The following is a 27,954-nucleotide window of genomic DNA, read 5'->3' on the forward strand; positions in this document are numbered from 1 at the left end:
TCTGACGCGACCAGTGGGGAAAAAAAATGCTTGGATCACGATGTGCCGGTGCTGCCTTTCCTCGCCTGGCAAAAGGGTTAACGTGAGGCCGAAGCAATTACAGCAGCGGATTATGGAAGGTGCCGAACATTGGTAGGAGTACGAGGTACCACAAGCTGGGGGCTGGTCCTCTCTTGCAGGCGATGCGGATTCAGTGGTTGCTGGTTCTGGAGCGCCTGATGCGGCAGTGTCTGAAGACCATTTGGTGCTGTGCATATATATCGGCCGAGGCCAGATTTGTCAAGCACCAACTGCGGTGCCAGCGCTCTTAACTCTCTTAGGACACCTCCAATAGTAGTTATGGTTATGGTCTTCTCAGCTCTGAGGCTGTATTGCCATTTAAAAATATTATTAAAGTCGAGTTCTTCGATGGAGACTTATCTCTAACACTATACCTCATTGCCAAGCTCTAACACTGTGTATGTTGAGAGATATATTTTTTTTAAGAAAAACATGTTAGGAGATATCTTGGTTGGCACTATCCAAGGAGGCCGTCGTAGGGCTGCGGAGATCAGTTGCGGATATGGCGAAGAGAAAACAGTAGGATGGGTCGCTGTGGCTGTGGGGCAGATGCATCACCGGCCACGGATGGTCGGTCAGTCGTCAGTCCCAGCAAGTTTTCAGCCTTCCAGACTTCCGTCCTCTCCATCTCTCCTCCACGTGGGTTCCCTGCATCTTGGATCTGAGGGAACCGGACAGTAGGGCACAGTACTTGACCCCTAGGTGATCTGTACTAGCCTAGTACTAGATTGCCATGCTCTCCAACGGATTACACAAGGACGGAATCAACATGGGGTTGAGTTGCACAAGGTCTGCCCTGTTGGGTACTTGATCTTTCAGGGCCGATCTGGCAGACCCGGCATGCTTGCTCAGTTCACATCACAATCTTCTCATGGTGTTGAATCGTTTTCACTAGGTTCAAAGCCTCAAACGAGGGAGAAGAAACAGACATAATGTGGGGGGGGAAACTGGACTTCAACTTAGCAAAAATAATAAAAACTAAAATGAGCATCGAGTCCAACTGAAATATATATATATGCTGTCTCATGCATTCCCAGCATACAATAGATCTAGAGGTGAATTACATGCTATTTTGTAAAACAGAGAAATGGTTAGTTTGGAATAATCCATATTTGATCGACAAAGAGATGCCTGGGTAATCACACCAGCAGTCGGGGACCCCTCCAGCCATGCCTTGGAGCCTCCAAAATGTTAGTATCCCCTGTCAACAGATGGGTCCTTGGAGACTCCGTTTAGTCCTGCTTGTTCTGAAAGACGGTGGGCGTAAACACGAGTTTGACGGTGGGCTTTTGTGGCCAGATTTGTATGAAATACTGGGCTGGCCCATCTCCAAGACTCCAACAACTTTCCATCCGTTTGGGGAGAGGACTCTCGTATAGTCCCTGCCTGTTCTGAACGAACAGACTGAACGTGCACAATTCGATATTTCGATCCATCTCCGGTTCAGTCAGGACGACTCAGGAAAATGTCCTTAATAGAAGCGTACTAGTAACGTTGCTCTGTTCTGAGCTTTGCTGATTTATACACAGTACCGGCTTTGGGAGCTGAAGAGTGAAGGCAGCTGCGAATCCATGGAATCAGGCTAATCTCCCGAAGAATCTGGACCAACTGACCAGGGGATAACAGACAACACGGTTGCCATCAATTCAGAGATGGATAAAAACCCATCGAGAGAAATGCAGCATCAGAGCAAAAGTAGCTGGCCATACATCCTCGCCACGGGGCCCACGCCAACGAGAAACAGCCGTCCAGTGGTCTACGCAACTCGCTCCATTGGGTGGACATCTCACTGCATCACATGGTGTTCATTTGTTCGAAAACATGTGACTCTCCGCTTGCCCGGGTGAAGATGCTATTACTACTTTGCTAGCCCGGGGGTAGTATCGTAGGAGCTTACTAGGACTCTAGGAGGCCGCCGAAAACCTGCCATCAGTTTTGTCTTGGAGAAAGAACAGAGCAGCCACTGAAAACGAAGCAGTTTTCAGTCTGTAAGCTGATGGCAAAGAAGGGAAGGATAGGAGCCGCTGTTTTCTTTCTCATTCTCCAGTGAAGTGACTGAATCGTTTGACCCAATATGTCCTTCATTCCCCATAAAAAAAAGTTCTTCTTTTGACATGGGCAAATCCTCCAAGTTTTCTTTCTTCGAGAAGTGCACGACAACATTTCCATTAAACATAAGCCCAGGATTGTTATACCGCTCTTACTTGTCAACCTCTAGTCCTCTTCGAATCATTCAAAATTACGGCCAAGAAACCAAAACCATGCACAAGGTCAGGGATCAATAGTACACAACTTGTTTCAGGGCTAAGGAATTGACAGAACACGAGACTATAGAGATCCTGAAACGAACTCTTTAAACCAAAAAAAAAAACATAACATAGCTACTCGTGCGTTTTTACATGCATCCATTGATTCCTCGTCATTTTTCTCTTTCAAGACCACATAGGATACACACACATGGATTTGCTACAGACAATTGGAACCTATATCTGAACAAAAGCTTATAGATTTCAATTGCGTATGCCATCGCATATTTTGAAGCAATGCAAGTATGCCCAGATCCACATGGCAGCTGAATTGGGCCTCAATCTCCTCGAACCAATGTACAGTTGAGCGTTCCCAATGCAGTAGCAAGGCATGATCCATTTGACAAGGTGAGAAGCTGTCGATGCTTACACATTGGAAGAAGAACTGAAGATTTGAACGAGCGACGTCCATGTCCCAGACACCGCAAGCGCAACCCCGATGGCGATGACGGCCACGTCGGCAACGAGCGCGGCCCACCCGATCTCGGCGCCGAACACCTTGAGGTGGAACGCGGCGGGCAGCACGAACCCGAGCACGACGCAGACGCTGCTCCCGACGAGCGAGAGGAAGTCGGCGAAGTTGGGCACGAGCATCGCCAGGAGCCCGACGACCACGACGAGGATCCAGCGCAGCCACCAGGCGTAGCGCTTGCCGCAGAGCAGGCGCTCGGCGACCTCGTACACCGGGTTCATCATCACGGGCATGGTGAAGAAGAGGTTGATGCAGAGGCCGAGCTGCACCAGGACGGAGAGCCACCCCGTGCCGAGGTTGGTGGTGATGATGTCCCGCGTGGCTGCGCCGAACGCGAGGTAGCCCATGACGCCGAACAGGCCGTACATGATGGCGATGAACGCCATGGACAGCGCGAGCGTGGCGCCGAACCTGCGCTTGTCCGCGGCCTCCGCCTCCAGCGGCAGGACCATGCCGATTCCCTCGAAGGCGTAGACGGCGACGCCGAGCCCGTAGAGGATCTCGGCGGGGCCGGCGAAGGCGAACACGGGGGGCTTGTTGGCGAGCCAGATGGAAGCGTCCTGGCCCAGGACGACGCCCATGGCGCCGAGGTCGACGACGTCGGCGAAGATGCTGAGTGGCGCGAGGAGCGTGAGCGTCTTGATGGAGTTGAGGCCGAGCTGGAACGGCAGCATGGCCCAGATGAAGAGCGCCTTGGCGGTGAGGAGCGGAGAGGCCGGGGAGTCGGCCCCGATAGGGTAGAGGTGCGCCATGGTGTTGGAGATGAAGATGAGGTAGCCGATGCAGAAGCTGGCCTGGCTGAGCACGAGCATGGCGTCGACGGCGTGGCGGCCGGGCGCGCCGTAGATGGCGTGGCCCAGGTCCCCGAAGGAGGCGATCTTGGGGTGCTCGTCGGCGATCCGGCGGCGCGCGGCGACGAGCAGCATCATACAGTGGAAGGTGAGCGCGGCGACGGCGAGGAGCAGCAGCGTCCCCGCCGCCCAGCCCGTGCGGGAGAAGGTGTAGGGGAGGCCCAGCACGCCCGAGCCGACCACCGCGATGAAGACGTTGGCGAACGTCTTGGGCTGCGACGACAGGTGCCCGCCCGCGCCGCCGTGCTGCGGGAGCAGCGGCGCCGCCGCGTCGAGCCGCGAGGACGAGGAGCTCGCCTCCTTGTCGAATCCCATGGCCACCGCCCGCTGGATAGGACGGATCGAGCGGCAGCCGGCTGGAGGGAGCGGGGCGTGGCGGCGTGGCCCGCTGGCGTCCGGGGAAATGGGGAATTGGGGGAGCTCGCGCCGTGCGCTTTCTCGCTTTGTAGCGGAGGCGCAGCAGGGCCGGTGACAGCTAGTGGCCGAGGTGGGTGGGGAATCGGGCGTCGGAGCAGGACACGCCGTGGACTTTTCCTTGGGCGACGCCGTGGACATGGTTCACGGACTGGCCTGCTCAGCAATCAATCAGGGTATGGCGTGCCGTACTCGCACTGCCCGTGTGGCGGCGCACGGGAGGCGAGGGTGTCGGCGCACGCAAGGGCATGTCTCTGTAGCGGAGGTGAGGACCCGGTGCCTTGCTCGCCGGCAGGGCGGTGTGGCCGCGAGGAGCGGAACGGTGGACTTGTTCAGGTTGCTCGCCATGGCCGCGAGTGTCCGGCATCGAGTTTTGAGGCTTCGCCACGCTACTGGGTTCTGGCCAACTTCCTCAACTTGTTCTCGGCAGTGCGAACTGCACCGTCGGCGCGGGTTGGCAATCAGGCCACCGTTGAGCAAATCTGCAGGAAAATAAATGTTCCTCGACCAAATCTGTCAGGTCAGGTGCCATCCATGGCGAGCACGGTACGGCGGCGAGAGGGCGGATCGGAACGCCGCATCCGGAAGGATCAAACTTCTCCTTCCCTTCTGCTACGAAACACGCGCGTTTCATCACGCGCTCATGCCAACTGCTGTGAGCCAGCCTGACAAGGAAAGCGACGTTTGTTTTTCTCTCTATTTTTGGGGGATTTTTTTCTGTGACATTGATGTTGGCACGGCGCTGCCGGTTCATGCACTTGCTACATGCGTTTAACGTGACACTTAAATAGTAGTTTAATTTCCCGGGAAGATACCGACATCCTTTGTCACTGCCGATGCCTTAGCAGAATTCATAATTGGACCTCATGATCTTGACCGGGGATGTGTCTCGTATTTGTTTCGACTTTTTTTTGACGAAGTAGAAGATCCGTGATCGCGTAGGAACAGAGTGCTAAAGTTGAGCGCAACTTTAGTACGTATTAGCAATCAAATCTATACTAAAATTTTAAGTCTTAGCTAAAATTTAGCATATGTTATTAGCACTCCCGTTGGATATACTAGTGCTAAAGTTTAGCGTCTATTAGCACTTGGATCCAAATAGAGCCGAAATGATGGTGACTAAGGGGGTATTTGGATCCAAATGCTAATATGCAAAAGTGCTAAATTTTAGTACTAGCTCATACAAGAGTGCTAATGGAGTAGTCTAAATTTTATAGCCAAGATTAAAAACTTTAGCATGGAGTATAAGTACTAATATATGCTGAAGTTTAGCATCTAACTTTAGCTCCTCCAAATATACGCTAATACGGGGTGGATTCTCATTATTGGGTGGGGCCGAAAGATGAAAGGTTCTACGGCATATCGCCATATCGTCACGTGGGCTTTGATTCTACCTCTTATTGTCACGTAGCAGGCTAGCAGCTTTCAGATCTTTTGAGCTACAGTTGAGATCAAGTACGGTAGAGAGGAGAAGAGTCGGATCGACAAATCAGACACATCTCGAGTTTGAGTACCTTGAGCGCTTTATTTAAAAGAATGGTACCGTGCAAACAAATCTTGCGTCTACTTGATCATATATACAGTGGGTATGCGGAAGCGCCACTCTGGCAATGCGTTATACAGACGTTAATTTGAGCACTCCAAATGCTTCAAGAAGCGTGACAGGCCGGTGGTTCCTTGCAGTTGCAGCTAGAATTTCAGGTTCAGCAAGTGCATGTTTTTTTTCTTTTGAGCAAACAGACAGAACTGCACGTTGTAAGTGTGTGGCTGAACATTTGTTAGGCCTTCATCCTATAGCACGGGCAGGGGTGGATTTAGCGTCCAGCAGCCTAAACTGGACGCCTCTTTCTCTTGAGAAACTGGCCTGACTACGAAGCAACGCATTCAGTTTCAGCCCAACCCAGAGTTTTGAATCCGCTGCATTAGTTTGTCGACGACAGCTACGAGGTTTGCCGTGCAGGCGCGCCTTGCAGCCTTCGGCTCGGCGGTTTCGCAAAGGAAGAAAAAAAAGGCCGAGAAAATACCACTGGAATCCATGGTGTGTGACCAACTGAACATCATCTCAGTTTACGCCTTCAAAAGGCATGACATGTACAATGGCCTCCAAAGAGTGCAAATGCGGATGCCAGTGGCTAAAGCTAACAATGGCTCCGAACAACATTCATAGGCAGTGAGATGCTAGCTAGTAGTACTGTCGACTCGACTGACTGGCGGACCTCTGCTAGCTGCTGGCTTTTCCGAAGGCCAATGTCTGAGATGCCTAAGTATGTTATTCGCCTGAACTAGACTGTAAATCTTTTTTTGAGCAATAGACTGTAAATCAAACTCGACGTGGCAGAAAAAAAGAAAGCAAATCCTTGTGCATCCTATTGCTGATGCAGGTGCCGCCTCGCTGAGGGAGATCATCTACCGGTACAGGCAGCTCCGGTACGCCGGCGTCCAGCAGTCCGGCAGGGTGTCGTCGTGGTACGCTTGCGAGGTCAGCGAGACAGGGACCAGGCAGAGCCCTCTGCCCCTCAAGCCACTCTCATGCCCCGTCCCTGTCTTCTCTTTCTCTTCGCCTCCAAACGGGACGTGGCCCTGAAACAAAAAATCATACGTCGTCAGTGAGTGGTGACCATGCATTGTTGCCAATAGATTAGTGAAAAGGGAATGTAAATCTGTTGCTTTATCGGTACCTCGTGTGCGCTTTTCGTCATGTACGGCTCACTGAACAGCTGCACCAGAATACCAGATCATAGAATGGAAGAGCAGGTCAGGCATGGGGTGTTGTCAGCATTGTTAGGCTTCAGAAAAGGTGGACTAATGGCTGTGAGAGTGTTTAAGTGCCCCCCTTTTCTTTTTTAAGTTCTTTTTAACGGAATTTCTTTTTTAAGTTCATTAGTGTCTGGACTCTGGAAAGGGACAGCGTGATCATTCTTTACACAGGACTTTGGCATGACTTGGAAGTCCACTGATAAAAGGTGAGTATAGGTCAATATGGTACCCTCACTGCAGCCAGGGCAAAAGGCTGAAGCACTCACGCAACGGTTCAGTGTTTATATCTTGAGATATTGCATCTTTGTTGGGCCTATATACAATGCTCAGCCGAAGTTTTACTACTTCAGGATCTTAGTATTTTGTCTAACAAAATCAACATTGAAAGTTACGCAAGACAAAAATATGGCATGATGCGCGCATGCACTTACCTGTAGTTGCTCATGAAGAAACTTGATGTACTTGATCGTCTCAAACAGCACCGATGATGTATCAGTCTGGCAAAAATGCAATGTTCAGGGCGAGTTAACAGCGAATAAAAAGGAACGAACAGAATCCAGCTTTGCATTAGGAGAACTTGCAGTAAGAATCTTGTACCTTCCCGAAAGGTGACACGATCTGCTGCAGTGCTGTGATCTTCTCTCCCAGCTTCACTATGGGCGCTTGAGCCTGCGTTTGAAACAAAATTGCCAAATTCTTGCTCAAAAACCCCGGGCTTTTTACTTGGTCATCTGTAATTTCGCAGGATTACCTTGGGTGGCGACGCCTTGCGGGAAGCCTCCTGCTTCGATTTCTTCGCGTTTCCTCCAACTCCAACCCTCTCCTCTGATCTCCTCCTCGTGGCTACACTTGCTGCTCCAGTTCCACTGCTGCTACTGCCCATCCCCTGCAAGAATCAAGCTCTGAATTCGACAGATTTCACCTGTTCACATCTGTAAGCATCGCAGACGATCGAGAAGCTGTACTTTGCCATTAGCAAGTCAACCTTACCGGCCTAATATCTTGCTCATGTCTACTGCTGTTGCTAGACATGAATTCTGAAGCTGGCCTGTGGTCACCAAAAGAACCGGCATCCGGCGGCAGGCACCCCACGCCGAAAGAAGAAGACTCCGTTGGTCTTCCAGATCCCATGCCGGAATAACCCAGAGCAGTCTGAATCTCCACCAGGGTAGGGATCATTTGCTGCAGAAATGATGAAGCCGTGGGAGCTCCAAACCCCTGCTGCAGGCTGCAGTCTGCTGGTTTCACCTCGTGATCGTAGCGTGGCGCGCAGCCCACGCTGCTCCCGTGCGCCGCGCTGTTCCCCGAGTACAGACGGTCTGCGCTGCCGAGGCCGTAGGCAGCTGCGCCGCCGCCCGTGTTGCCAGCCGCCGCCGACGCCGCGGCGCCCACCGGCCCTGCGAGGTAGTCGCACGCCGCGGGGACGTCCTCGAACATCTCCGGCACCACGTTCCTCGCCCCGAGCAGGGAAAGGAAGTTCTCCCTGCTATTGACAATAGTGCACGACGTCAGATTGTCAGTTGGCATGCACCGATCAGCAGCAACCATGTGTTGTTAGACGTGTGCATATATATATATAGACACACACACTTACTGGGCGCTCTGGTTCCAGACATGGTCGGGGACGTGCTCGCTCGGCAGGCGCGGCGAGTCGGCCGCTGCCGGCGGCGGCGAGAGGTGCGCGCCGACGGCTTCGCCGGCTCCGGCGACGAACGTGCCGGCGTAGGGGCTCCAGGAGGGGAAGGGCGCGTGCGCTTGCATCTGGCGAGGAGGAGACTCCCACATGCCGGTGCTTGGTGGAGTGGTGGAGCGGCCGCGACCAGCTGGTGCGTTGTCTTGGGCCATGAAATATACCGGTGAGCTACTGAGCTAGCTGTGCCTGCTGCGCCGCAACACTTGCATGCCCGTGCGGCGTGCATGCGTTACTGTGTGTGGGCGTATGGTGCGGAAGACGCCAGAGTGAGTGGACCAGGTTGACGGCGGATGGGGGTCGTTTTTTGTTGGTGCGCGCCGCATGGAGAGCTTTTCTTTCTCCTCTTAGAGGTGCGGGCTTTCGAGGATGATATGCTGTCGTGTCGTCGGCATGACGTGATCGTTTCGACAGTACCTGCTCAGTCTCAGCTTCTCGTGTGATTTGTAATCAGCAGTTGGGCAGAAACTGCAAGAAGTTGTGCCGATTCCATCTAGCACGTCAAAATTAGAGTTTCTGGCCTCCTCGTTTCAAAGGATTATGGTGATTTTTTTTTCCTAAAACGAGCACACATACGCACACTGACACACACACTCGTCTGCTCTCACAGACTCGTTGCTCCCTGCTCGCGCTTGTCTTGTAATAGGCCACCTCCTCGCTCTCCGGTGACACCTCACCGCGCTTGGTACGGGCCGGGGCACGAACATACTTTTCCTCATAGCCACTTTTGACAAAATAGAACAACTTATCGTAGGAGGAAGAAGACAATTCGGAGGAATGTTCCGGTGGCAAATGATTATGTGATGAATGATAAGCTAATGGTCCACGAAAAGTACCCGAACAATGCAACCTCTCGCGGTCCCGTTCTCCATCACCCCTCGCGCATGTTCAGCTGCAAGCACGCGCGTGCTCACGCATACCGCGTAGGTAAAGTATGTTCAGCCACGACGGGAAACATGTCACAAGAGCCTCTCACTTCAAGACAGTTTCTGCAGGGCATCACTATTCCGCTAGAATGAACGGACAACAATGACGATAAGGTTGCAAGTTACTACGGATAGTATAGACAGTTGACGAGGGTCCTTTGGTAAAGAAAAGAAGGCATATATGTACCAAAAGGATCTTTCTTTCAAAAGGAACCACATTACCTGGACAAGTGGAAGGCTGAGCAAAGCCGGGGCAACGCAATGCCGAGTCATGTATGACATCGCCTTACGTTCAATTATAAAAAATGATCAAGTTATAACAAACTGGACTCTTGTTCCCTCACAAGCATAGGTTGGATACCATCATATAAAGATTATACAGTAGCATGATGGTCATTACTTAATGATGGTACTGGCAATTAAACTCTGGTCCAGGATATTCTTGGACAAGACTGCAGCTTCAGTGGGTCGGTGGCAAAGGGATGGTATCATCATATATTGGCCTGTGGGGTTGCATGCCTATGCACCTTTTGCGAGCCATACGGTAGGAAGGCACTGGCCTGCACAGGTAGAAAGACCTTACCATTGTGGTCGTGTTGGTGCACCAGGGAGATTTCAAGGCTGCAACCGAGTACTTCTAGCCTCTAGAGTGTACCATGTGGATGCAAGGAAAGAAGCGTCTGAACATGCCATGGCAATTGGAGAACTTTTTAACCTGGAGCTCCGCAGCAGAAATCAGAATACACAAATTACCATTCTGATGAAAAAAAAAGAAGAAATAACATGGAAATGATGTCTCCAGCAGACCAACTGCAAAAGAACAACAAAATGCTGTGATTTGCGTCACCTTACAACAAACAGAAATGTAACACACATGGCAGCAGAAAATAGCTTCCGCTAGTCATCACTACCCCATCTGATAGTTAGTTAGTAACCTGAAATTTTACAGAATTTCAATGTTCCACGCGATGTCCCCCAACCATGAGTTTAAAGTCTAAACTCTGGTGTCAGGTTGTCATACTCTGAAGAGAGCTAACTTAGACATTACAGAAACCTATCGTGAACCATGCAGTACAGAGGCCATATGGAGTTAAAACGACTATATAGCGGGTGGCAAGCCTGTAATTTTAACCTGTGTGTCCCATTATTACAGGGAGGATACAGGTGCATACAGCCTGTATTCTAAATTTCCAAGCTACGACAGTCAATTGACCAGCATGAATTCTATCTAGAGCTGAAAAAAATACAGATTTGTTTGGAGCTAATATTTAAGTACATTTGGAAAGGTGATAATCTCCAGTAGAAATTCAATAAAACGGTATCTTTGTTTCTCAACTCTCAGCATTCAGAAAGTAAACAGAACTTGGAGCACTGGAGGCTCCCTACCTTACTAATGTAACATGAACTCCCACCATTATTCTTTACAAAAGCATTCCACTTACCCTACCAGTCTGATTCACAAATACTGGTGATTGAGTTAACAGGTGGGACGGGAAGTATCTCAAATAATGATCTATAAAACTACCACCATTAGCTGCCAGAGACAGTACCTCTTTCTGGTTTTGGATGTAATCTTCATCAAAAGGGAACATTGAGAAAGGGACAGCAGGCCCTTTTCATAAGGTATTTGTTCAATAGCTTATTAAAAAAAAAGACCCATCTTGGACGACAACAAACGGTTACCATGATGCCATTTGTATTCTCAGATGATTACATGATCAAATGTCAACTCAGATGTGGAACCAGAGTTGTCAGTATGACCTTGATGAGAGATCCAAGGAATTCATCATGACTTAGCAGTTACTAGAAGCTATCACAACTAACAATGAAGCACTTTCAAGCGGTGGACATAAGAGTCCTCCAACTTTCAGAAAGAGACGAGACAAAGCGTGGATATCCAGCACTAAGCATGTGCACCATTTATTCTAATTGAGGTGAATAAGAGATAAAGTGCATCAAGAACTCACAGTACAGTTGTATGACCAGCAAGCCGGATGCACCTTTATTTACTCTATGTTGACCCCCTTCCGAGTCAAACACTAGGGACAAAGGTCATCTAGAAAGATGACGGATGCAAAGGCCTCTTAGTGAGAAGTGGCACCTCAGGAAGGTGGGAACTGACAATGACAAATGAAAGCAGTATCTTCCAGCAAGGGAGATTTGATACTCGATTGAATTTTCAGTTGTGGTGCGTAGGAACAAAATCACTACAAAGCTTTTTATAAATTTTGGAAAGTTGAAAGGACTTTTTTATATATATACAGAGTGCATAATCACAATTTTTAATTTTCAAATAATGCAGGCTAGACAGGAAACTTCTTTTAGATCTATGTGTCCTAGAATCAAGCCTTTTCAGCTGTGCTCAAACAGCAGCAGCAACCATGTGGCCAGTTATCCTTGCTGGCTGCTTAGAAAAGCATATATGATATGTAGAATTATAAATCACCATGATGATACTTGTACTACTGGCACTACACATGACAAAAGGACTGGTAATAGCCAGAAAAATAAAGATACCTGGAGATTTGAGCATCCATCTACAATGCAACCCTCCCGAACCTTATTGCCTTTATAGTCCAGTAAAAGCACAACTACACAACACAATCATAAGTGAACAGAATGTTACTTACCAAAGGAAGCAAGATAAGTCATGACAGGACAATTCACCAACAGCTATGAGCATGAAAGTAGAGTAAAAGCTATTTTGCCCTTTCGGAAACTTCTCATTCAGTGGAATAACCAATATCCCTACCAGGCTAAAGTAGTCAAGACAAGTGCTGAAGTCACGATCATGGTGGATGCAAAAGAGCTGAGAGTAAGTTGATGGAACCAAAACAGGATAGATAATATTCATTCATTCAAAACAATAATGCCAATCCATGAATCACACCAGAAAATAAACATACAACATGCAACGGAAATTTACAGTGGAAGGATAAATCCATTCAACTGAGAGAATTGGTTTGGACCAGATACAGTCAAAAAGGAGGGGGGGGGGGGGGGGGGGGGTTAATACGGTACAAATTAGGAATAAGTTATTACTCAAGAAAGGTACAAACATAGGAAAAGGTAACTGACATGCAGTTGAACTGTTGAAGCATTATTGTGGTACAACTAAAAAGATGCAATAAATTAGTATGCAGCTCAATCTTAAGTGAGGATCCATGCCCACCCCATAAGAAAATGTTGACCAGACAACTTAGACCAAGTATAAATTGCAAGCTTAGTGACACTAACAGCCAGGTTAAAAATAAGCATGTTCAGTAGTTACCATAAAACATAAGCATGTTCAGTAGTTACCATAAAACCTGCAAAAATGAACCTTTTGTCTTACATAAGAATATGTTGTGCCATCCATAGTCTGTCAATACAGTTCTGTTCAATATTGCAGGCATGTGCACTGAACTCTACTACAGTTATACAGAAACAGAATCTAAACTGTTCTTAAGATGCAACGCTCGAGATCATATTGCAGGTAAACATCACTTAATGTGGTAAGAAGATAAAGATCAATACACCATATAGTTGTTACTCAATGTCACCCTATGTTCTCTATCAAGTGGATGAGTAGTAGCGCGGTCGAAAGGATAAAATACAGCACTGCATAGGAAACACTTTCCAGGCTTGTAACCGTATTACAAATACACATTAAACAACTGCAGCGCAAACCATCTGGTATTTCTAAATGAGCAAATCAAGCAAGAAAGAGGGTAGAGTAAAATCATCTCAGAACAATAGATGCAAGCATCCTTCTGCTTACTGGTACATATGCATACAAGAACATGCTTGAACGGTACTGAGACTAGCTAAACGACAATACACCATCTGGTCCTGAGTCCTGACTCGTCCAAAGATACCATCTCTGATGCTCTGAGCTAAGTCAAGTGGGCCTCTCTCCAACTACGGTGAGGAGCCACCTGTCAAGTAGAAAAAGGATATCAGACAACATTCAACATGAAATGACAGTTAGCAAAATACAGTAATCCATACATATGATGTTGCGTGCCAACAAAGAAATATGATGAAGCCATAACCTTTTAACAATTGAAGGACTGTTCTTTAGAGTGAGAGTCTATTAAAACAGATTTGCAAACAGAAGTATAGGAATGGTCGAATATTAACCTAGGGGCATCAGTATTGAGCAACAACCACTCCAGTCACATGATACATATATGACACACAGAACGAATAAAGGTAAGAAGCATACTGGAGATTTGAATCCTCCAAGTGGAACTATAAAATTACCAACTCTGTATGCTGAATTGCGATGCAGTGCTATGTTCTCGGTGATGCAGCAAAAACATGTGATCTGCTCAGTCAAGAAGGGGCCACCCAGATTAACCAGGTCTACATAGTATTTGGATCCATGGCCAGGTGTAGTCAAACTAGGGCCAATAGTGCTGCAGCCTCGTGACCCAAACTTGCAGGATACCACCTATAGTTTTCCATTGCCCATTTCGATTACGGCAAGGACTGGCCCCAGCTGTTTGGCCTAATTCTTCTCCCTTGGCCCTGATCTCTCTTGCTCTCGCCATCTATCTCAGCCACTCTCGTATGGTGAAGCCCCAGTGGCCGGTGCCTGAACCCTAGCCGAGACAACAGGCAAGAGTCCATCCATTTGGTGGTTACCAGTTGAACAGGAGTCCAGGATGGAGGACTAATGCTAGTGTCCTAGCCTTAACAAACACACAGTTCCGCTACTGTCCCTGGCACATCTTCTTGCATCCATCAGCAGCAGAGGTAACAATTAAACCATATCATTACTACTAAATCATTACACCAGGATAACCTGAGCAGGTCATGTTTTTTTCCCCACCATCTAAACCAGAACTACCAGGACTTAATCCACCCCATTGTGATTTGGTTCTTGAGTCAGTAAAGTTACACTGTTGCAAAGATATCAATAGCACTTAAAAGATAAAAAGAACCTCAAGAACCTAAACCATGCTCGAACATTGGTCGGGAAGCATTTAACACATAGCAGCAAACATCAGAATTTCTTGATTGTTTGTTCCACACAGAAGGTTTTCCCACTAATCAAGCTTACAGTATACATTAATAACAGTCAGCCAACTGCAGTAGCAACACAGCTCACAGTTTCGTGATTTAACATAGCTAGATGAACTCCGATCGAACATATACCAGTCTCACCAACCAAATTCACATGTTGGTGGCAGCACCAAGCAACTCAAATCGAATCACTGAACATGCAATCGAAAAGGCAACTCGGTCTAAGACAAAGCAACCTTAGGGATCTGATTATCAGAGATCGGACTCTGACTAAACGGTAAGCACAATATGGGATCGATTATCGGATTCTGACAAAACGAAAACCCTAGCTTAGCTCCCAATGCCTCACCTCACTTGCAGTAGCGGTCGGCCTTCTTGCGCACGCGGTCGTCAAGGGCCTCCTCGACTGTGCGGTTGCGTGCGGCGGCGCGGGCGGCGTTGGCGGGGTCGTACCCGAACTTCTTGGTCTCTACGGGGAAAAGCTCCTCGTATTTCATCCTCTTCGCCGCATCGATGGTGTAGTCGTCGCCGGCGCCGCTGCCGCCTCCGCCTTCGGCGCCCTCCGCGGCCGCGGCCGCGGCCTCGACATCGCCGTCGACCGGGGCATCGGAGGCGGGCTTCTTGCTCTTCTTCTTGTGCTTCTTCGGCTTGTGGAGGGAGGCGGCCTCGCCGCCCTTGAAGACGAGGCGGCCAGCCTTGGCTTTCTTGTACGCGTCAGACATGGAGAACGGGGGTCGAGGGAGACGGAGATGAGGACGACAGGTCGAATTCACGCCGGATCGGGGTATATGGTGGTGTGGTCGGTTGTGTCGTTTACAGCCCTCTTGCCTCTGCCTCTGCTTTGATTCCGGATGAATAATGTGGGCATGTACGGCACAAAAGTCGTGCGAAGAAAATTAATCACTTGGTACAAATTTAAGCTCGTATAACGATGTCGTCTCATATTATACCTCGAGGATATACCGACTTACGGCAATATTCGCCAAAAGTCAATATTCGAAAAAACGCTAGGCGTTTTCTAGATGATAACCCACCGTCTAAGCCTAGATGAGCCTAAACGTGCATAGACGATTCAAGACGATTTGCTAGACGGTGATGTACTTTGCAATACATATCAATTATGTCTCTAAAAGAAGAGAAAAACTAGAGACCACTGGAGATCAGTGGACCTAAAGTTAAATTGAATAGAGAGCTCATCAAACCAACCCAACCCATCTCAACCCCTACGACCTAGCTCCCACCTTATACATTCACTCTTCCTCCACCCGGCGCGGCCCCTGCCCAGGCCACCCGCGCGCGCGGCCTCCGCTGCATAGGTCGCCGTTCGTCCTCCTCCTCCGCGCCAGCTCTTCTCCGCCGCGCACCCGCCCCTACCTCCTCATCCGCCATCGCCCGTTCGTACCTCGACGCGCGCGCTAGTCCCCTGCTTCCTCCTCCGCCACCACGTCCATCCCTACCTCCGCCGCACCCATCCCTACCTCCGCCTCCGCCGTAGGCTGCCTAGGGAACTGCCTACCCCCTAGGTCAGGCGGAACCCCTCCGCCTAGCAACATCTTTTTAACACTGTTTAAAGGTATCTCAAGAGCTCTTTTGGTACTTTCTTAATAAGCCTATAGAAGAAAATAAATGTATTGTAAAAAAACGTGTTGTTGTAACACCTTATGAGCTAAATTTTAAAATCATGAGACAACCAGAAGCAGATCATGAATACTCAATATATGTGTCTCTTAATTAAAATTAGTTTTTTTATTATTCTAGATTTTACATATAAAAAATATATAATTAGCTTAATTACAAGAGGCTTAGTCCCTCTGTCGTTTTTTTACTTCATCTCTAGAGATAAATTTCTCAATCATAGCATAGTTGTTGCTACCATATACTTAGAAACTGTATTTACAGATATTTCTAATGATCAATTGTCGGAGATGGTAAATTATAAGAGAAGCTAAAGATCAGATTGTGTATTCAATAAAATTGTCAAGACAAATCACACTTACATTTTGAAAATTACATGCTCAAATATATTTTCTACTTACAAGTTATTTAGGATTTAAACAACTTTTCAAACCACAAATAATAAAAATTTTAGAATTTCAAACATAATATATAAGTAGGCATTCACATATGCACACAAACTTCATACTCTGATAAAAGTATACTACCTCCGGTGTACAAAAGATTGTCGTTTTGGACAGAATTTGGCATACCAAGGAGTGATTAATTACGAATCTAATTTCCAGTTGTGCCCTTATTAAATAAGGTCCGATGTGCTCTGTAACCAGATCTCTTTCCTATCCCAACCGGTTAATGGCGCTGCTCCCTATGCGTGCGTCCCGAGTTCGAATCCTGGCGGCCGCAGGCCTCAATTTTTTTTGCGGGCGCGCGATGTTTTCTCTGCGTGGCGTTCGGCGCTCTTTTTTTTTGCATGCGCGCGTATTTTTTTTACATGGCGCTCGTTTTTTGCTGGGGCGTTTGCATGCGCGCGTATGTTCACCATCCAAATGATTAGTTCATTGCATCTTCGTTCTTGGTCTCCCCCTCCAGTTCTTCCTTCTTCGCAGCATCTCCGGTGTCCATCTTCTCCTCTTTCTTCAACCTTGGCCGGACCAACCACTTCGTCTTCATCGTTGGACGGCGTACGCAACCTCGCATCCCTTTGACGTGAAGGCCGGATGTAGGGGTGCTGCCGGACTCGCCGCACGCGCTGGGACGCTGATCCGCGAGCAGCCGCTGCACGGGCCGCAGCAGTTGCCGCACGGGCCGCAGCCGCCACCGCACGCGCCGCCGCAGTAGCCGCCGGTGCCTCACGCGATGCCGTAGCGGCTGCCGCATGCATCCCTGCAGCAGCTGCACACACCTCACGCGCCGCTACACGCGACGCCGCAAGTGCAGCACGCGTCGCCGGATTACGCCTGCACCACGTCGGGTCGGACTCATTGCTGGAAGCCGGAGATTGATCCATGCGCTTATCGATGGGAGGCGGTACGGTGTCTCGTGGAGTTGGGGAACGAGGGCAGCGACTCGGGGCCATGCAAACCTTCGTCTCACGCGCGCATGCGATAGGCGCTGGCCATACAAATGCTTCGTCTCACGCGCCGGATGCCGATAGCAGGGGCAAACACGGCAAAAAAAAGAACGCCGACGCCAGGACGACATTCTTTCGTTCACTCGTGAAAAACGGCAGAACGACGTCCTTTTGTACACACTTTCCATTCCTGTGTATATCTATTGAATATCTATTGAAGACTGAATCGACGCAGCTAAGACTGATGAAGTTACCACGTATTGCTCAAGCATTGTTGGCGAAGGTAGTTAGCTAGTTGCCTGACTACTCGGAACAAAGGGTCAGCAGCGATGTTCTATGTATGCCATTAATACAGCTATTTCTTCATGTTGTAGACAAGTGACAATGGACAACAAGCCATCATTACTGAAATTTATCAATACAAGTATCCCGTAGCCATATATATCGGAGTAGAAGTAGGACACAAGTGTATGTGTTTAAAGGGTTGACGTCCACACCTTATCTATTTTTTTTGATAGATATAAGAGTTACACACACGTTATTAGAAGCAAAATCTAACAAAACATTGCCACAATTGCTCAGGGGTGTGATATAAGTCTAGCACCCAAGCAGTCAAGCTATAGAGTAGAGTGAAACTTGGGGTAGCGTAAGAGATCAAAAGGTTCCGAATCATCCCTCCCGACCCAGCACGGCAACTAGATTAGCAGTAGCACACACTCTAACCCAAATGCGCCGACCGACAGGGATGCCCCACATAAAATTCTCTAATTCAAAATGATTCAAATCCTTCCGAAAATTTTGGAAACTGCCCTCAAAAGTGGAAATTACAGCGCGCCCCCTCCTCCAGAAAAGCAATTGGCGGTCTATTCGGGTTCAGCGCCGCCCAGTTCTCCCACTCCTCCGGCCGCCAAAATTCCCTCCCCAATTCCTCGTGCTCCCTCTCGACCGCCGTCGCCGCCGCCTCCTCGTCTTCCCGCCTCCCGTCTCCACCGGCTTTTCCCCGCCGCCTCGAAAACCCCAGACCCCAGCCGCAGCCCGCAGGTGTAGCAGCGGGCTGCGGCCGCCGCCTCGCCCCGATGCCTCGATCCTTCGAGGAGATCTCTGACGATGAGTGGTCGCTTCACACCTTCGAGCCTTCGCGCGTCCTCAAGCGCTCCAACAAGCCGCCCTTGCAGCCTCCGCCGCCGATCGATTCATTCCGCTACACCCCCAAGTCTTCCTCCGCCGCCGGCACCAGCACCAGCACCGCAACAGTCGTCCTCTCCGACGACGACGACGACTTCGACCTAGGTGCGGACGGACGGTCGAAGAGCCAGCGCGGCCTCAAGCGCCCGCATCACGGGCCCCCTTCGCGGCCCCCTCCGTCGACTGGCTCCTTCCGCCACAATCCTAAACCCTACAAGGCCGCCGCGGCCTTGGGGTTCTCCGACAGCGAGGACGACGACTTTGACATCACGGACCATGACTTAGATCTTCCTGCCTCGCCTTCGAGGACGTCACGCCTGCGCTGCAAAGGGAAGAGCCAACGCGTTCTGAAGCGTCCGCAGCACCGGCCCCATTCGCAGGCTCCGTCAATTGGCTCGTTCCGCCACAATCCCAAACCCTCCAAGGCTGCTGCCACCACAGGGCTATCTGACACTGATGATGATGACTTCGACCTCACAGACCATGAGTTAGACCTTGCAGCTCCGCCTTCCAGGACATCGCGTCCGCGCCGTGCTGCTGGTCGTCGGTTGTTAACTGCTGCCATTGACATCTCTGAGGAAGACGAAGACTTAGACCTTGCTGATGATGACTTCGACTACCAAGACCTGATGCCTTTTCAGCAACGCCCCTCTGGTCGACGATTCGTGATTGGGGACGATGATGACAGTGATGTTCCTGTAGCTGATGGAGCAGTGGATGTGGAGGAGGATGACGTGGTGAACTGGTCGGAGCTGGAGAATGAGGACAAAGACGAGAAGTACAATGGGGGGAGAAATGTGCATGTGGAGGAGCGCGAGGGGGATGTTGTGGGAATGGCGTTGCGCAAGTGCTCACGCATCTCGGCAGATCTGCGACAGGAGCTTTTTGGTTCATCAGCACGAAATATTGAAAGCTACGCTGAAACAGATGCTTCTACTTGCCGGATTGTTACTCAGGTAAATTGTCTGGGACATGTAATTTAAGGTTTTTCATTTGAGATGGCAATTTTAAGGGTTTTAGATAACTAATGCTTTGAGCCAATGGGATTTGTGAACTCCTGAACAGGAAGATGTGAATGCGGCATGCACAAGTGAGAATTCAGGGTTTGACCCTGTGTTGAAGCCGTATCAGCTCGTGGGAGTTAATTTCCTTCTCCTATTACATCGGAAAAGCATTGGCGGAGGTGAAGTTTTTATGCATTAGGCTGCTGAACTTAGCACTCTCAATTGCTCATAACATTATTTGCCAATGGAGTAGCCTATGATTACTGTCACTGTCAGAGCGCATCCTGTTCCCTGCAGCAGTTGTCTTCTGCAATAACCAGTCCTTCATTTGCTAGTTCTTTTTTATATACAGATGTAAATTACATGAGTATCAATCGCTTTGGTGAAAATCATTTCGATTGAAAACACTTTAAATACTGCTGTTTGGTTCTTTTAGCATGTTTTTTTATGGAGAACATTGGGGAAATCCCTACTGTGGTATGATGCAGGTATGCCAAATAGATCGTGACCAACTTGATTTCTAGCAGCATAGGAATATATCTCAAAAAATCTTTTGTTCTGTCAGTTACTAATAGATTACTGTCAACTTTAGATATTGTTTTTGTGCAATGATTCGTTTGTATGATATATTCATTTTAAGGAAAGTGATATGCCAATCATTGTTATGAGCTGCATATTGGAGCACCATATGCTAATGATCTTACTTATTATTATTTTGCTATGTTTTCATTTTCACCATGCCCAAAAAATGTTAGATTATTTTGATGTTAATATGTAGTTCTATTTTGTTGTTACAGCAATTCTGGCTGATGAAATGGGTCTTGGGAAGACAGTGCAGGTATGCATGATAGTGCATGATAGTAACCTAACATGATTTCCTAAGTTAGGGGAATCCCAAATTATCTGTCATGTGGTGACATGATTGTTATATTATGTCAACTGCATTCCACAATATGTTATGTATTATCTGTGCTAGTTCATATTTGTTCTTTTTGACCGTATTGTGTTGAAATATAGCTTTGGATGATTTATTTGTCTAAATGTCTGATTGTTGCAAATGTGGTATACTAAAAGGTTAGAATACATCAGTTCTAGGATGCCGCGTAATTGGATGCCAATTCATTTTTCTTAGTGTTTGATTTTTTCTTTTTTTCTTACAGGCTGTCACCTATCTTACTCTGCTGCGGCATCTATATAACGACCCAGGTCCACATCTGATAGTTTGCCCAGCTTCTGTGTTGGAAAATTGGGAAAGAGAACTCAAGAAGTGGTGCCCTTCATTTTCGATCATCATGTTTCATGGAGCTGGAAGGACTGCCTACTCAAAGGAATTAAGCTCCTTAGGCAAGGCTGGCTGTCCAGCCCCATTTAATGTCCTTCTTGTTGGCTACACACTTTTTGAAAGACGAAGGTTTGTAGTGATTTCTTTTGTGTGGCGCAGCAGAATGTCAGGTTCATAACATTGGAAAATGCTTATCTCTTGAAACATTTAATGTAGTGCTCAACAAAAGGATGATCGTAAGGCCCTCAAAAGATGGCGATGGAGTTGTGTTTTGATGGATGAAGCACATGTTCTAAAAGATAAGGGCAGCTTCCGATGGAGAAACCTGATGGCTGTTGCGCAACATGCACGTCAAAGGCTAATGCTGACAGGAACTCCTCTTCAAAATGATTTGCATGTAAGTATGTTTGACAAGTGTTCGCCTGATGGTAGTCCTCCAACATAGATCCTGTTGTTTTTTTTTGCAAACACATCAGTAGAAAAACATCCACTTATGTGATGAAATTGATGTACAGAACTTTCTAAAAATATTGTAGAGTATACTGACTAGGTAAAATTCAAAATAATTTGGCCAGTTAACCTTAACAAAGTCATAAAGTGGACACTAACAATAATTCAACAATAGATTTCAAACTAGCACTATTTTTCGAGGAGTATAGCAGCACCTTTTAAGCTATTTCAAGATCATTTACTAAATAAAGTAGTGCTTGAAAGCAATACTATTCTGAGATCAATTTCTTGGTGTTTTGGAGTTGTGGACTCCATCTGAATACAAGGCATTCTACAATATCAAAGTACAATTCTGCCATTTCTTTCTATCATACTTATGAACCAGTGCTTTTAGTGTCAGTATATGAGTTTACATCTCAACCCTCCTACCTCCCCAAAATATTAAGAATCGAAGCACTAAAGTATGGAAATAAACGAAGGGCATGATGACAGCTTTCCTTTACTCCTTAACCTGAGGCTCAAAGCTGTAACGGCATATGTTTGGTATTGTAGATAGCAGTAAGTCCTTATTTGTATCTGTTTCATGTTTGTTTTTAAACATTAGCAATTGTTGCTTATTGGCATGACATAAGTGATAGCAGTTTTTTTTATTATCTGAAAGCTTTCCACCATCACGTCTTTTTGGAGGCAATCTTATTGCTCAAGATTCTATTTCATCTTAAATTGCTATATATCTAAAAGTTTATGTTGTAATATGGTCTGCAGGAGCTATGGTCATTGTTGGAATTCATGATGCCTGACATATTTGCCACTGGAGATGTCGATCTGAAGAAGCTGTTGAATGCAGAAGATCACGAACTAATTTCACGCATAAAGTCCATTTTAGGGCCCTTTATTCTTAGACGTTTGAAGTCAGATGTAATGCAGCAGCTTGTTCCTAAAATACAACATGTGCGTGAGGCTCTTCTTAGACATCAGCAATCAGTTGTGCTTCTTGATGTTTCAACCTAAGTTCATCTTTGTTTGCAGGTTAAGTTTGTCATCATGGACACAGAGCAGTCGAAAGCTTACAAATATTCCATAGATGAATACCGTAGTGCCTGTCAAGCTCGTAGTACCAAGTCTTCAGTCAACATTACCAATAATGTTGTTGGATTGATTCCAAAGCGGCAAATATCAAATTATTTTACACAGTTTCGCAAGGTGCGTGTATCTTATGATGCAAAATTTTAGAAATATGTTAATGGCTGTTTCAGATGTTCTTTCATTGCTCCACAGATCGCGAATCATCCTTTGCTTATAAGGCGTTTTTATAGTGACAAAGATGTTGATCGAATTGCAAGGTTGCTCTACCCTAAAGGTGCATTTGGCTTTGAATGTTCCTTGGAGAGAGCAATCCAAGAGCTAAAGAACTACAATGATTTTGATATCCACCAAGTATTGTTCTTTCTCAACTTCTACTTTATGAGCTGCTCCATCATTTTGGCTTTGCTGACTGAATTAAATCTAGTAGGACTTGCTCTTTTTTGTTGTCTGGTCAGAGCCATCGTCCTTTTTGTATTAATTTAGTTCTATGTGCCAAATAGTTCAATGTAGGACTGAGTATTGTGCACATGTTGTTTTAACGGCTGCATTGGGCAAATAGTGGTCTTGGATTTTTGAGGAACACACTATTGTTTGAAAGTTAGTCTTGTTTCTTATTCTCTATAGATGGTGTATTTATTTATTTGTGCAGCTATTAATATCATATGGTGATGCGGGTACAAAAGGTGCTCTAACAGATGAGCATGTTTTTGCGTCAGCGAAATGTCAGGTATATTTCTTCGTCCAACATCCGTTTTGCCTTGCAGTTGCTGTTTTATACTTTTAAAAAAGGTGGAAATATTGATATAGGTTTTTGCAACTAATTCTCAATTGAGCCATCCATGTACGTGCAGCTAACTTTCAAACTAGTCATGCTTATTTACCTTATCTCTACTATTTGTTCAGGCCTTAGCAGAGCTTTTACCTTCTCTAGCAAATAATGGTCACAGAGTACTCATATTTAGTCAGTGGACCACAATGCTCGATATTCTTGAATGGGCACTGGAAGTAATAGGAGTTACATATAGACGTCTTGATGGGGGGTAAGTTCTTTCGTTACAGATTTTCTGATTGAATTTTTTATCTGCTAATTAACTATTTGTCTTTTTTCCAGGACACCTGTAACAGAAAGGCAGACTATAGTGGACACTTTCAACAATGATCGTTCTATATTTGCATGTTTACTTTCTACAAGAGCTGGAGGCCAAGGGCTGAACCTTATAGGAGCTGACACAGTCATTATACATGACATGGATTTTAACCCCCAGATGGACCGCCAAGCTGAAGACCGCTGCCATCGCATTGGACAACAGAAACCTGTCACTGTCTACAGGTGCCACTCTAGTTGATTTGGATTCAATATCTGTTCTGTTTTTGTTCGTTGATATCATTATTATTTTTCTACCCAAAAGGTGTTTTTCTTTTTTATAGTAGCTAAAGATTTTGAAAAGTATTTCCTTTGTTTTATTAATATACCTTTTAAAATCTTCTAAGTTTTTTCCTGCAACACAGTCCTTCATATAGAAGTTGTTCTGGAAAATTACGATGAAATCTAGCATTATTATAGAAAGCCTTTGTGCTTTCTAGTTTTGTTTAATTTTGTGCTGTGTGCATGAACTACACTTCGCATGTATGTGCATGTCCTAAAAAATAACTTGAATATTCTTGGTTCTGTACTTTTGCTACATTTGGTGAGCTATTTCCTACTCTTGCAAGTGGAGCAGCATCCTAATTTGTTGAATACCTAGGCAAAATTTTGACATTTGCTGTTGGGTTAACTCTATGTCACTTTGACCATGTGCCATTTAATTTCATTGGATCTTTGAAATAGATATGGCCCTTATAATCCGAAACGATCATAATGTCTAACTAAGAATATCAAAGTGACACATAGATAATCACTGTTATGAAAGGCGATACAGTGAACATAACTGTTTACATATCAAGCTCCACATGAAATTGTTATGGAATGATATCATGCATGTGTTATCTGTTCATCCAGGTTAGTGACAAAAGGTTCGGTTGATGAAAACATATACGAGATTGCGAGGCGGAAGTTAGTGCTAGATGCTGCAATTCTTCAATCTGGAGCAGAGTTAGATAATAGTACTGATGTACCAGAGAAGACAATGGGAGAGATTTTGGCATCTCTTCTCCTGGCCTGAAGTTCTAATCATGGAGTGTCTCGGAGGTATTTGATTCTATACTTACCATTGGGTTTTTGGCCTTCATATAAGCATGGCGGTCACCTTGATTAATTTCTTGAGGTCCTAAGATGTGCATCCATGATGCCTTTTTGCACTGGATCTCAATTTGTCGGCATGTGCCTTATCCATCAGTTCTATGAATGCTCCTCTACAAACTGCTGGATAGCCAATCGGGTTCTGGTTCTGGACAGTGACATAGTGTTTAAGCTTACTATAGGTTGAGATATGGAGTCTGATTTTCGTTCTTCTAGATAGGAAAGACTGAAAGTAGTACATCTGTACCAAAGTTTCAACATGTTTTAAATGAGATGTAGCTTACTATAAGTGCTTCAATCTGTACCATTCCATTTGTCAGTATACATTCTGTCTTCTTTTTTACTAAAGGACACAGTTATAGCACCCCCCCACCAAAAGAGAGAGAGAGAGAGAGAGAGAGAGAGAGAGAGAGAGTAATAAATAGATAGACACGGGGGAGGCATCATAAGTTAACAATTTTGCTAGCATGATAAACTCATAAGCACAAGAGGCCACTCGGGGGAGAGGGCTCTCCCGATAGCGTTCGGTCGAAAGCGCCCGACCCCCTGTATCCCGTCTTATTCGCACGACGTGGAAAAAGAAAAAACAAAATCGCTTGTCTGCCCTAATCCGCCTGATCCACCCCCACCACCATGCGAACCTGGATCTCCGGAGGATGTCACCGTGATGTCCCGACCCCAACACCGCCCACCGGTTGTCCTCCACCGCCTGGTCAGTGATGCCATTGCCTCCTTGCCTCACCGCCCACCGCCCGCCTCGGCCGCTAGGCCGACCGCCACCCAAGAGCTCCCTCTAGGGCCTGCAACATAGGTAACCCCAACCCCGAACCCCAGCCCCAAAACTTTTAACCCGTATTGGGTAATCTATGATTTCGACCCGTTTGCTCTTTCCTTAAAGAGAGGGCTCTTGCAATAAGCTAAAACGGGAGCCCTTTAATGTGCTTGTTAGATTTTGGGTAAGCACAATCGTATGCTTGTGTTTGTGGAGTTGTTTTTCTCTTTAATGTGTATCAGTATCCACAGTATGCAGCACCTTAGCTGCAGCTGTCCAAATATATTGAGATTTCAACTTCTTTGGTCATCGCAAACTGTACCTGGCGAGATACCGTCGAGCCTTGACGAATTTTCAATTATTACAGATATATTTCTTTTTGTTTGCAGTTGGGTGATCTCTCACTCTCTGGCATTTTCTTAATCAAGCTTGCCAGTCCCATATTTTCATTGTTGTTATGTGCTGTTCTTTTATGCTTGGTGCTCTGATAATCTGCTTTTGAAGTTCTGTTAGAGTTCATCTTTCTTGCTGAGGCAGTGATAATAAGTTAAGCATTTTAGATCAAATCATGTGAAATATGGGTTTATAGTACTTTGAGGGCATCCCCTGTCTATTGAGATTAGAGCACTTCAACTTTGATGTCATATTGGAATATGGCTCGAAGGTGCACTACTTATTATATCTTGGCTTTCTTTATCCCCCTGTTAAGATTTGCAATTAGGGATGCAAGTTTTTGTTTCTTTGGATCGTTGGGTTGACCAAAAACTCATCCAAATGAACTAACAAGAACGAAAATGGTCTAGGCGAGTGACCTAGAACTACCATGCAGTGCACACTTCCATTCCTACTTGCAATTCGTGGATGAGGTTTATTTGAATGTAAATTATCATTTCTGACCTTAAGTAGAGAAATAACCTGGCCGCTGTGATGGTATCAGTTATAATAGGAGCGTGGCACTTGACAACTTTCAAACTGCTATTGTACAATGCCATTTTTCTGACCTCCAATACTCGTACCAGAATGTGTTCTTTCTTTCTTTCATCGAGATAATTTGTTCCTGCGATATCCTAATCCTGACAATTCTCTCCAGTTCTATTTTTATTATCACCTTAAGTGGGACTTTTTGGTCATTTTTCTAGACACGATGTAACCATATTCCAAATACAGTTTATGTTCGTGAAGGCTTTGGATATGTTTTTCTTAATCCCTTATTCTGGACTGAGGATCTGCTTTGCTTACTAGACTTATCTGACAACTTCTAGTTGTCAAATTTCTTGTATCTACATGTCTTGATTTGGCTGGGAGCCTGGGATTCCAGGCTATCTGTTTATATTGTGAACCTACGTTTTTGCAGCATTAGGAGATTTGTTGAATGATGCTTTGATTGCTGCTGCTTGCTTAGCCGTCGGATGATAAATCTGAATGCCGCTACCCTTTGGAATATGATTGCTTGACTAGAGGTATGAGTTGTTTTATTTTGAGAGCGCCTGCACTTGGTGGGAGAAAGAAGGAATGCATTTGTGTGAGCCGATTGTCCTTGTATAGTGTGGACTTGTCAGTTCCATTCTTGTATGATGATTTGCCCACTTGGTGTTCTGTACTTCTGTACGTACACTAGTCTGGTGAATCCGACTGTTGAAATGCTGCGCCATTGCCACGCGCGCGATTCGTTCATAGCATGACTCGAAGCAGGCTTCTACCCGGAGAAGCCATTCTGGCCAAGTGGCAAGTACTGCTGCTGACCTCAAACATTGCCACATTGGTACCTCTTGGAGGCACGGCGTCCTGGTGCCCTGCCATGAAGAGAAAGGCCCCGGGCAAGTTGCTGTTCGCTTGCATCATTGATGGAATGAGCACTGTCCCCGGACGATGGAATTGTCCTCTCGTGTAGGGGCGTGATCTGGTCGTGAATCGCTGGTGGGTAAAGTTGGGTTCTTGAGCTGGGCCATTTTGTTTCAGATGGTCTGTCTCTCTGAACCTCTCCGATCCCCCTCTCGTCCGGATGCCTTGGAATTCGCCCCGGCCACTCTCTTGCTACTTCAGCAGTTGTGCACAAGCGACATGGAGAAACGGCCATGCGCTTGTGTACTGGTGTGACGTTACGGCCAGTGGTATGTATATGGGTGCCGTCGGAATCATTGGAGGCGCGTGCGTTGAAACAAGTCAACAGATGTCTCCTTTTCAGAACAGTGGACGTAGTCGTCCTATATTGTAGATAGAAACGACGATGTGATGACCGACCTCGCAGGACATCCTTGTCCGTCTGTTTCTGCTGCTGTTTGCCTGAAACTGCTAGCTTCGTACGTTCTCTTTTGCCAAGTGCTCAAATGTTTTCCCCCCCTGCATTCCTCTCAACTTCTTACAGTGGTGACTGGTTGGTGTTACACGCATCCCTGGGCAAATATCACACTGTTTGTCGCCTCGA

The 27,954-nt window shown here is 46.6% G+C and overlaps 4 protein-coding genes across 4 annotated transcripts; 1 reads left to right on the top strand and 3 right to left on the bottom strand.

Annotated features, from left to right (window-relative positions):
* Window positions 1-2,260: 2,260 nt before the first annotated feature.
* On the bottom strand, window positions 2,261-4,471 carry LOC112901275 (amino acid transporter AVT3B-like). The gene has a single exon (XM_025970152.1). It carries the CDS (start codon window positions 4,242-4,244, stop codon window positions 2,733-2,735), a length of 1,512 nt encoding a protein of 503 aa, XP_025825937.1. The 5' UTR covers window positions 4,245-4,471; the 3' UTR covers window positions 2,261-2,732.
* A 1,680-nt stretch (window positions 4,472-6,151) lies between these two features.
* Window positions 6,152-8,736, bottom strand: LOC112898863. The gene is made up of 7 exons (XM_025967167.1): window positions 8,455-8,736; window positions 7,851-8,346; window positions 7,612-7,746; window positions 7,458-7,529; window positions 7,292-7,357; window positions 6,782-6,820; window positions 6,152-6,683 (listed from the first exon to the last, which is right to left on the bottom strand). The coding sequence occupies exons 1-7, from the start codon at window positions 8,703-8,705 to the stop codon at window positions 6,510-6,512; spliced, it is 1,233 nt and encodes a 410-aa protein (XP_025822952.1). The 5' UTR covers window positions 8,706-8,736; the 3' UTR covers window positions 6,152-6,509.
* Window positions 8,737-12,945: 4,209 nt separating this feature from the next.
* On the bottom strand, window positions 12,946-15,306 carry LOC112898864. The gene is made up of 2 exons (XM_025967168.1): window positions 14,836-15,306; window positions 12,946-13,393 (listed from the first exon to the last, which is right to left on the bottom strand). The coding sequence occupies exon 1, from the start codon at window positions 15,206-15,208 to the stop codon at window positions 14,837-14,839; it is 372 nt and encodes a 123-aa protein (XP_025822953.1). The 5' UTR covers window positions 15,209-15,306; the 3' UTR covers window positions 12,946-13,393; window position 14,836.
* Window positions 15,307-18,347: 3,041 nt separating this feature from the next.
* Window positions 18,348-25,079, top strand: LOC112899895 (protein CHROMATIN REMODELING 19). The gene is made up of 12 exons (XM_025968547.1): window positions 18,348-19,652; window positions 19,762-19,879; window positions 20,498-20,538; window positions 20,861-21,111; window positions 21,199-21,379; window positions 22,198-22,383; window positions 22,462-22,635; window positions 22,711-22,869; window positions 23,168-23,245; window positions 23,422-23,558; window positions 23,630-23,848; window positions 24,518-25,079. The coding sequence occupies exons 1-12, from the start codon at window positions 18,588-18,590 to the stop codon at window positions 24,678-24,680; spliced, it is 2,772 nt and encodes a 923-aa protein (XP_025824332.1). The 5' UTR covers window positions 18,348-18,587; the 3' UTR covers window positions 24,681-25,079.
* The last annotated feature ends 2,875 nt before the right edge of the window (window positions 25,080-27,954 follow it).

The sequence above is a fragment of the Panicum hallii genome, chromosome 7 (assembly GCF_002211085.1).
Source record: "Panicum hallii strain FIL2 chromosome 7, PHallii_v3.1, whole genome shotgun sequence".
In the NCBI taxonomy this organism is placed as follows: domain Eukaryota; kingdom Viridiplantae; phylum Streptophyta; class Magnoliopsida; order Poales; family Poaceae; genus Panicum; species Panicum hallii.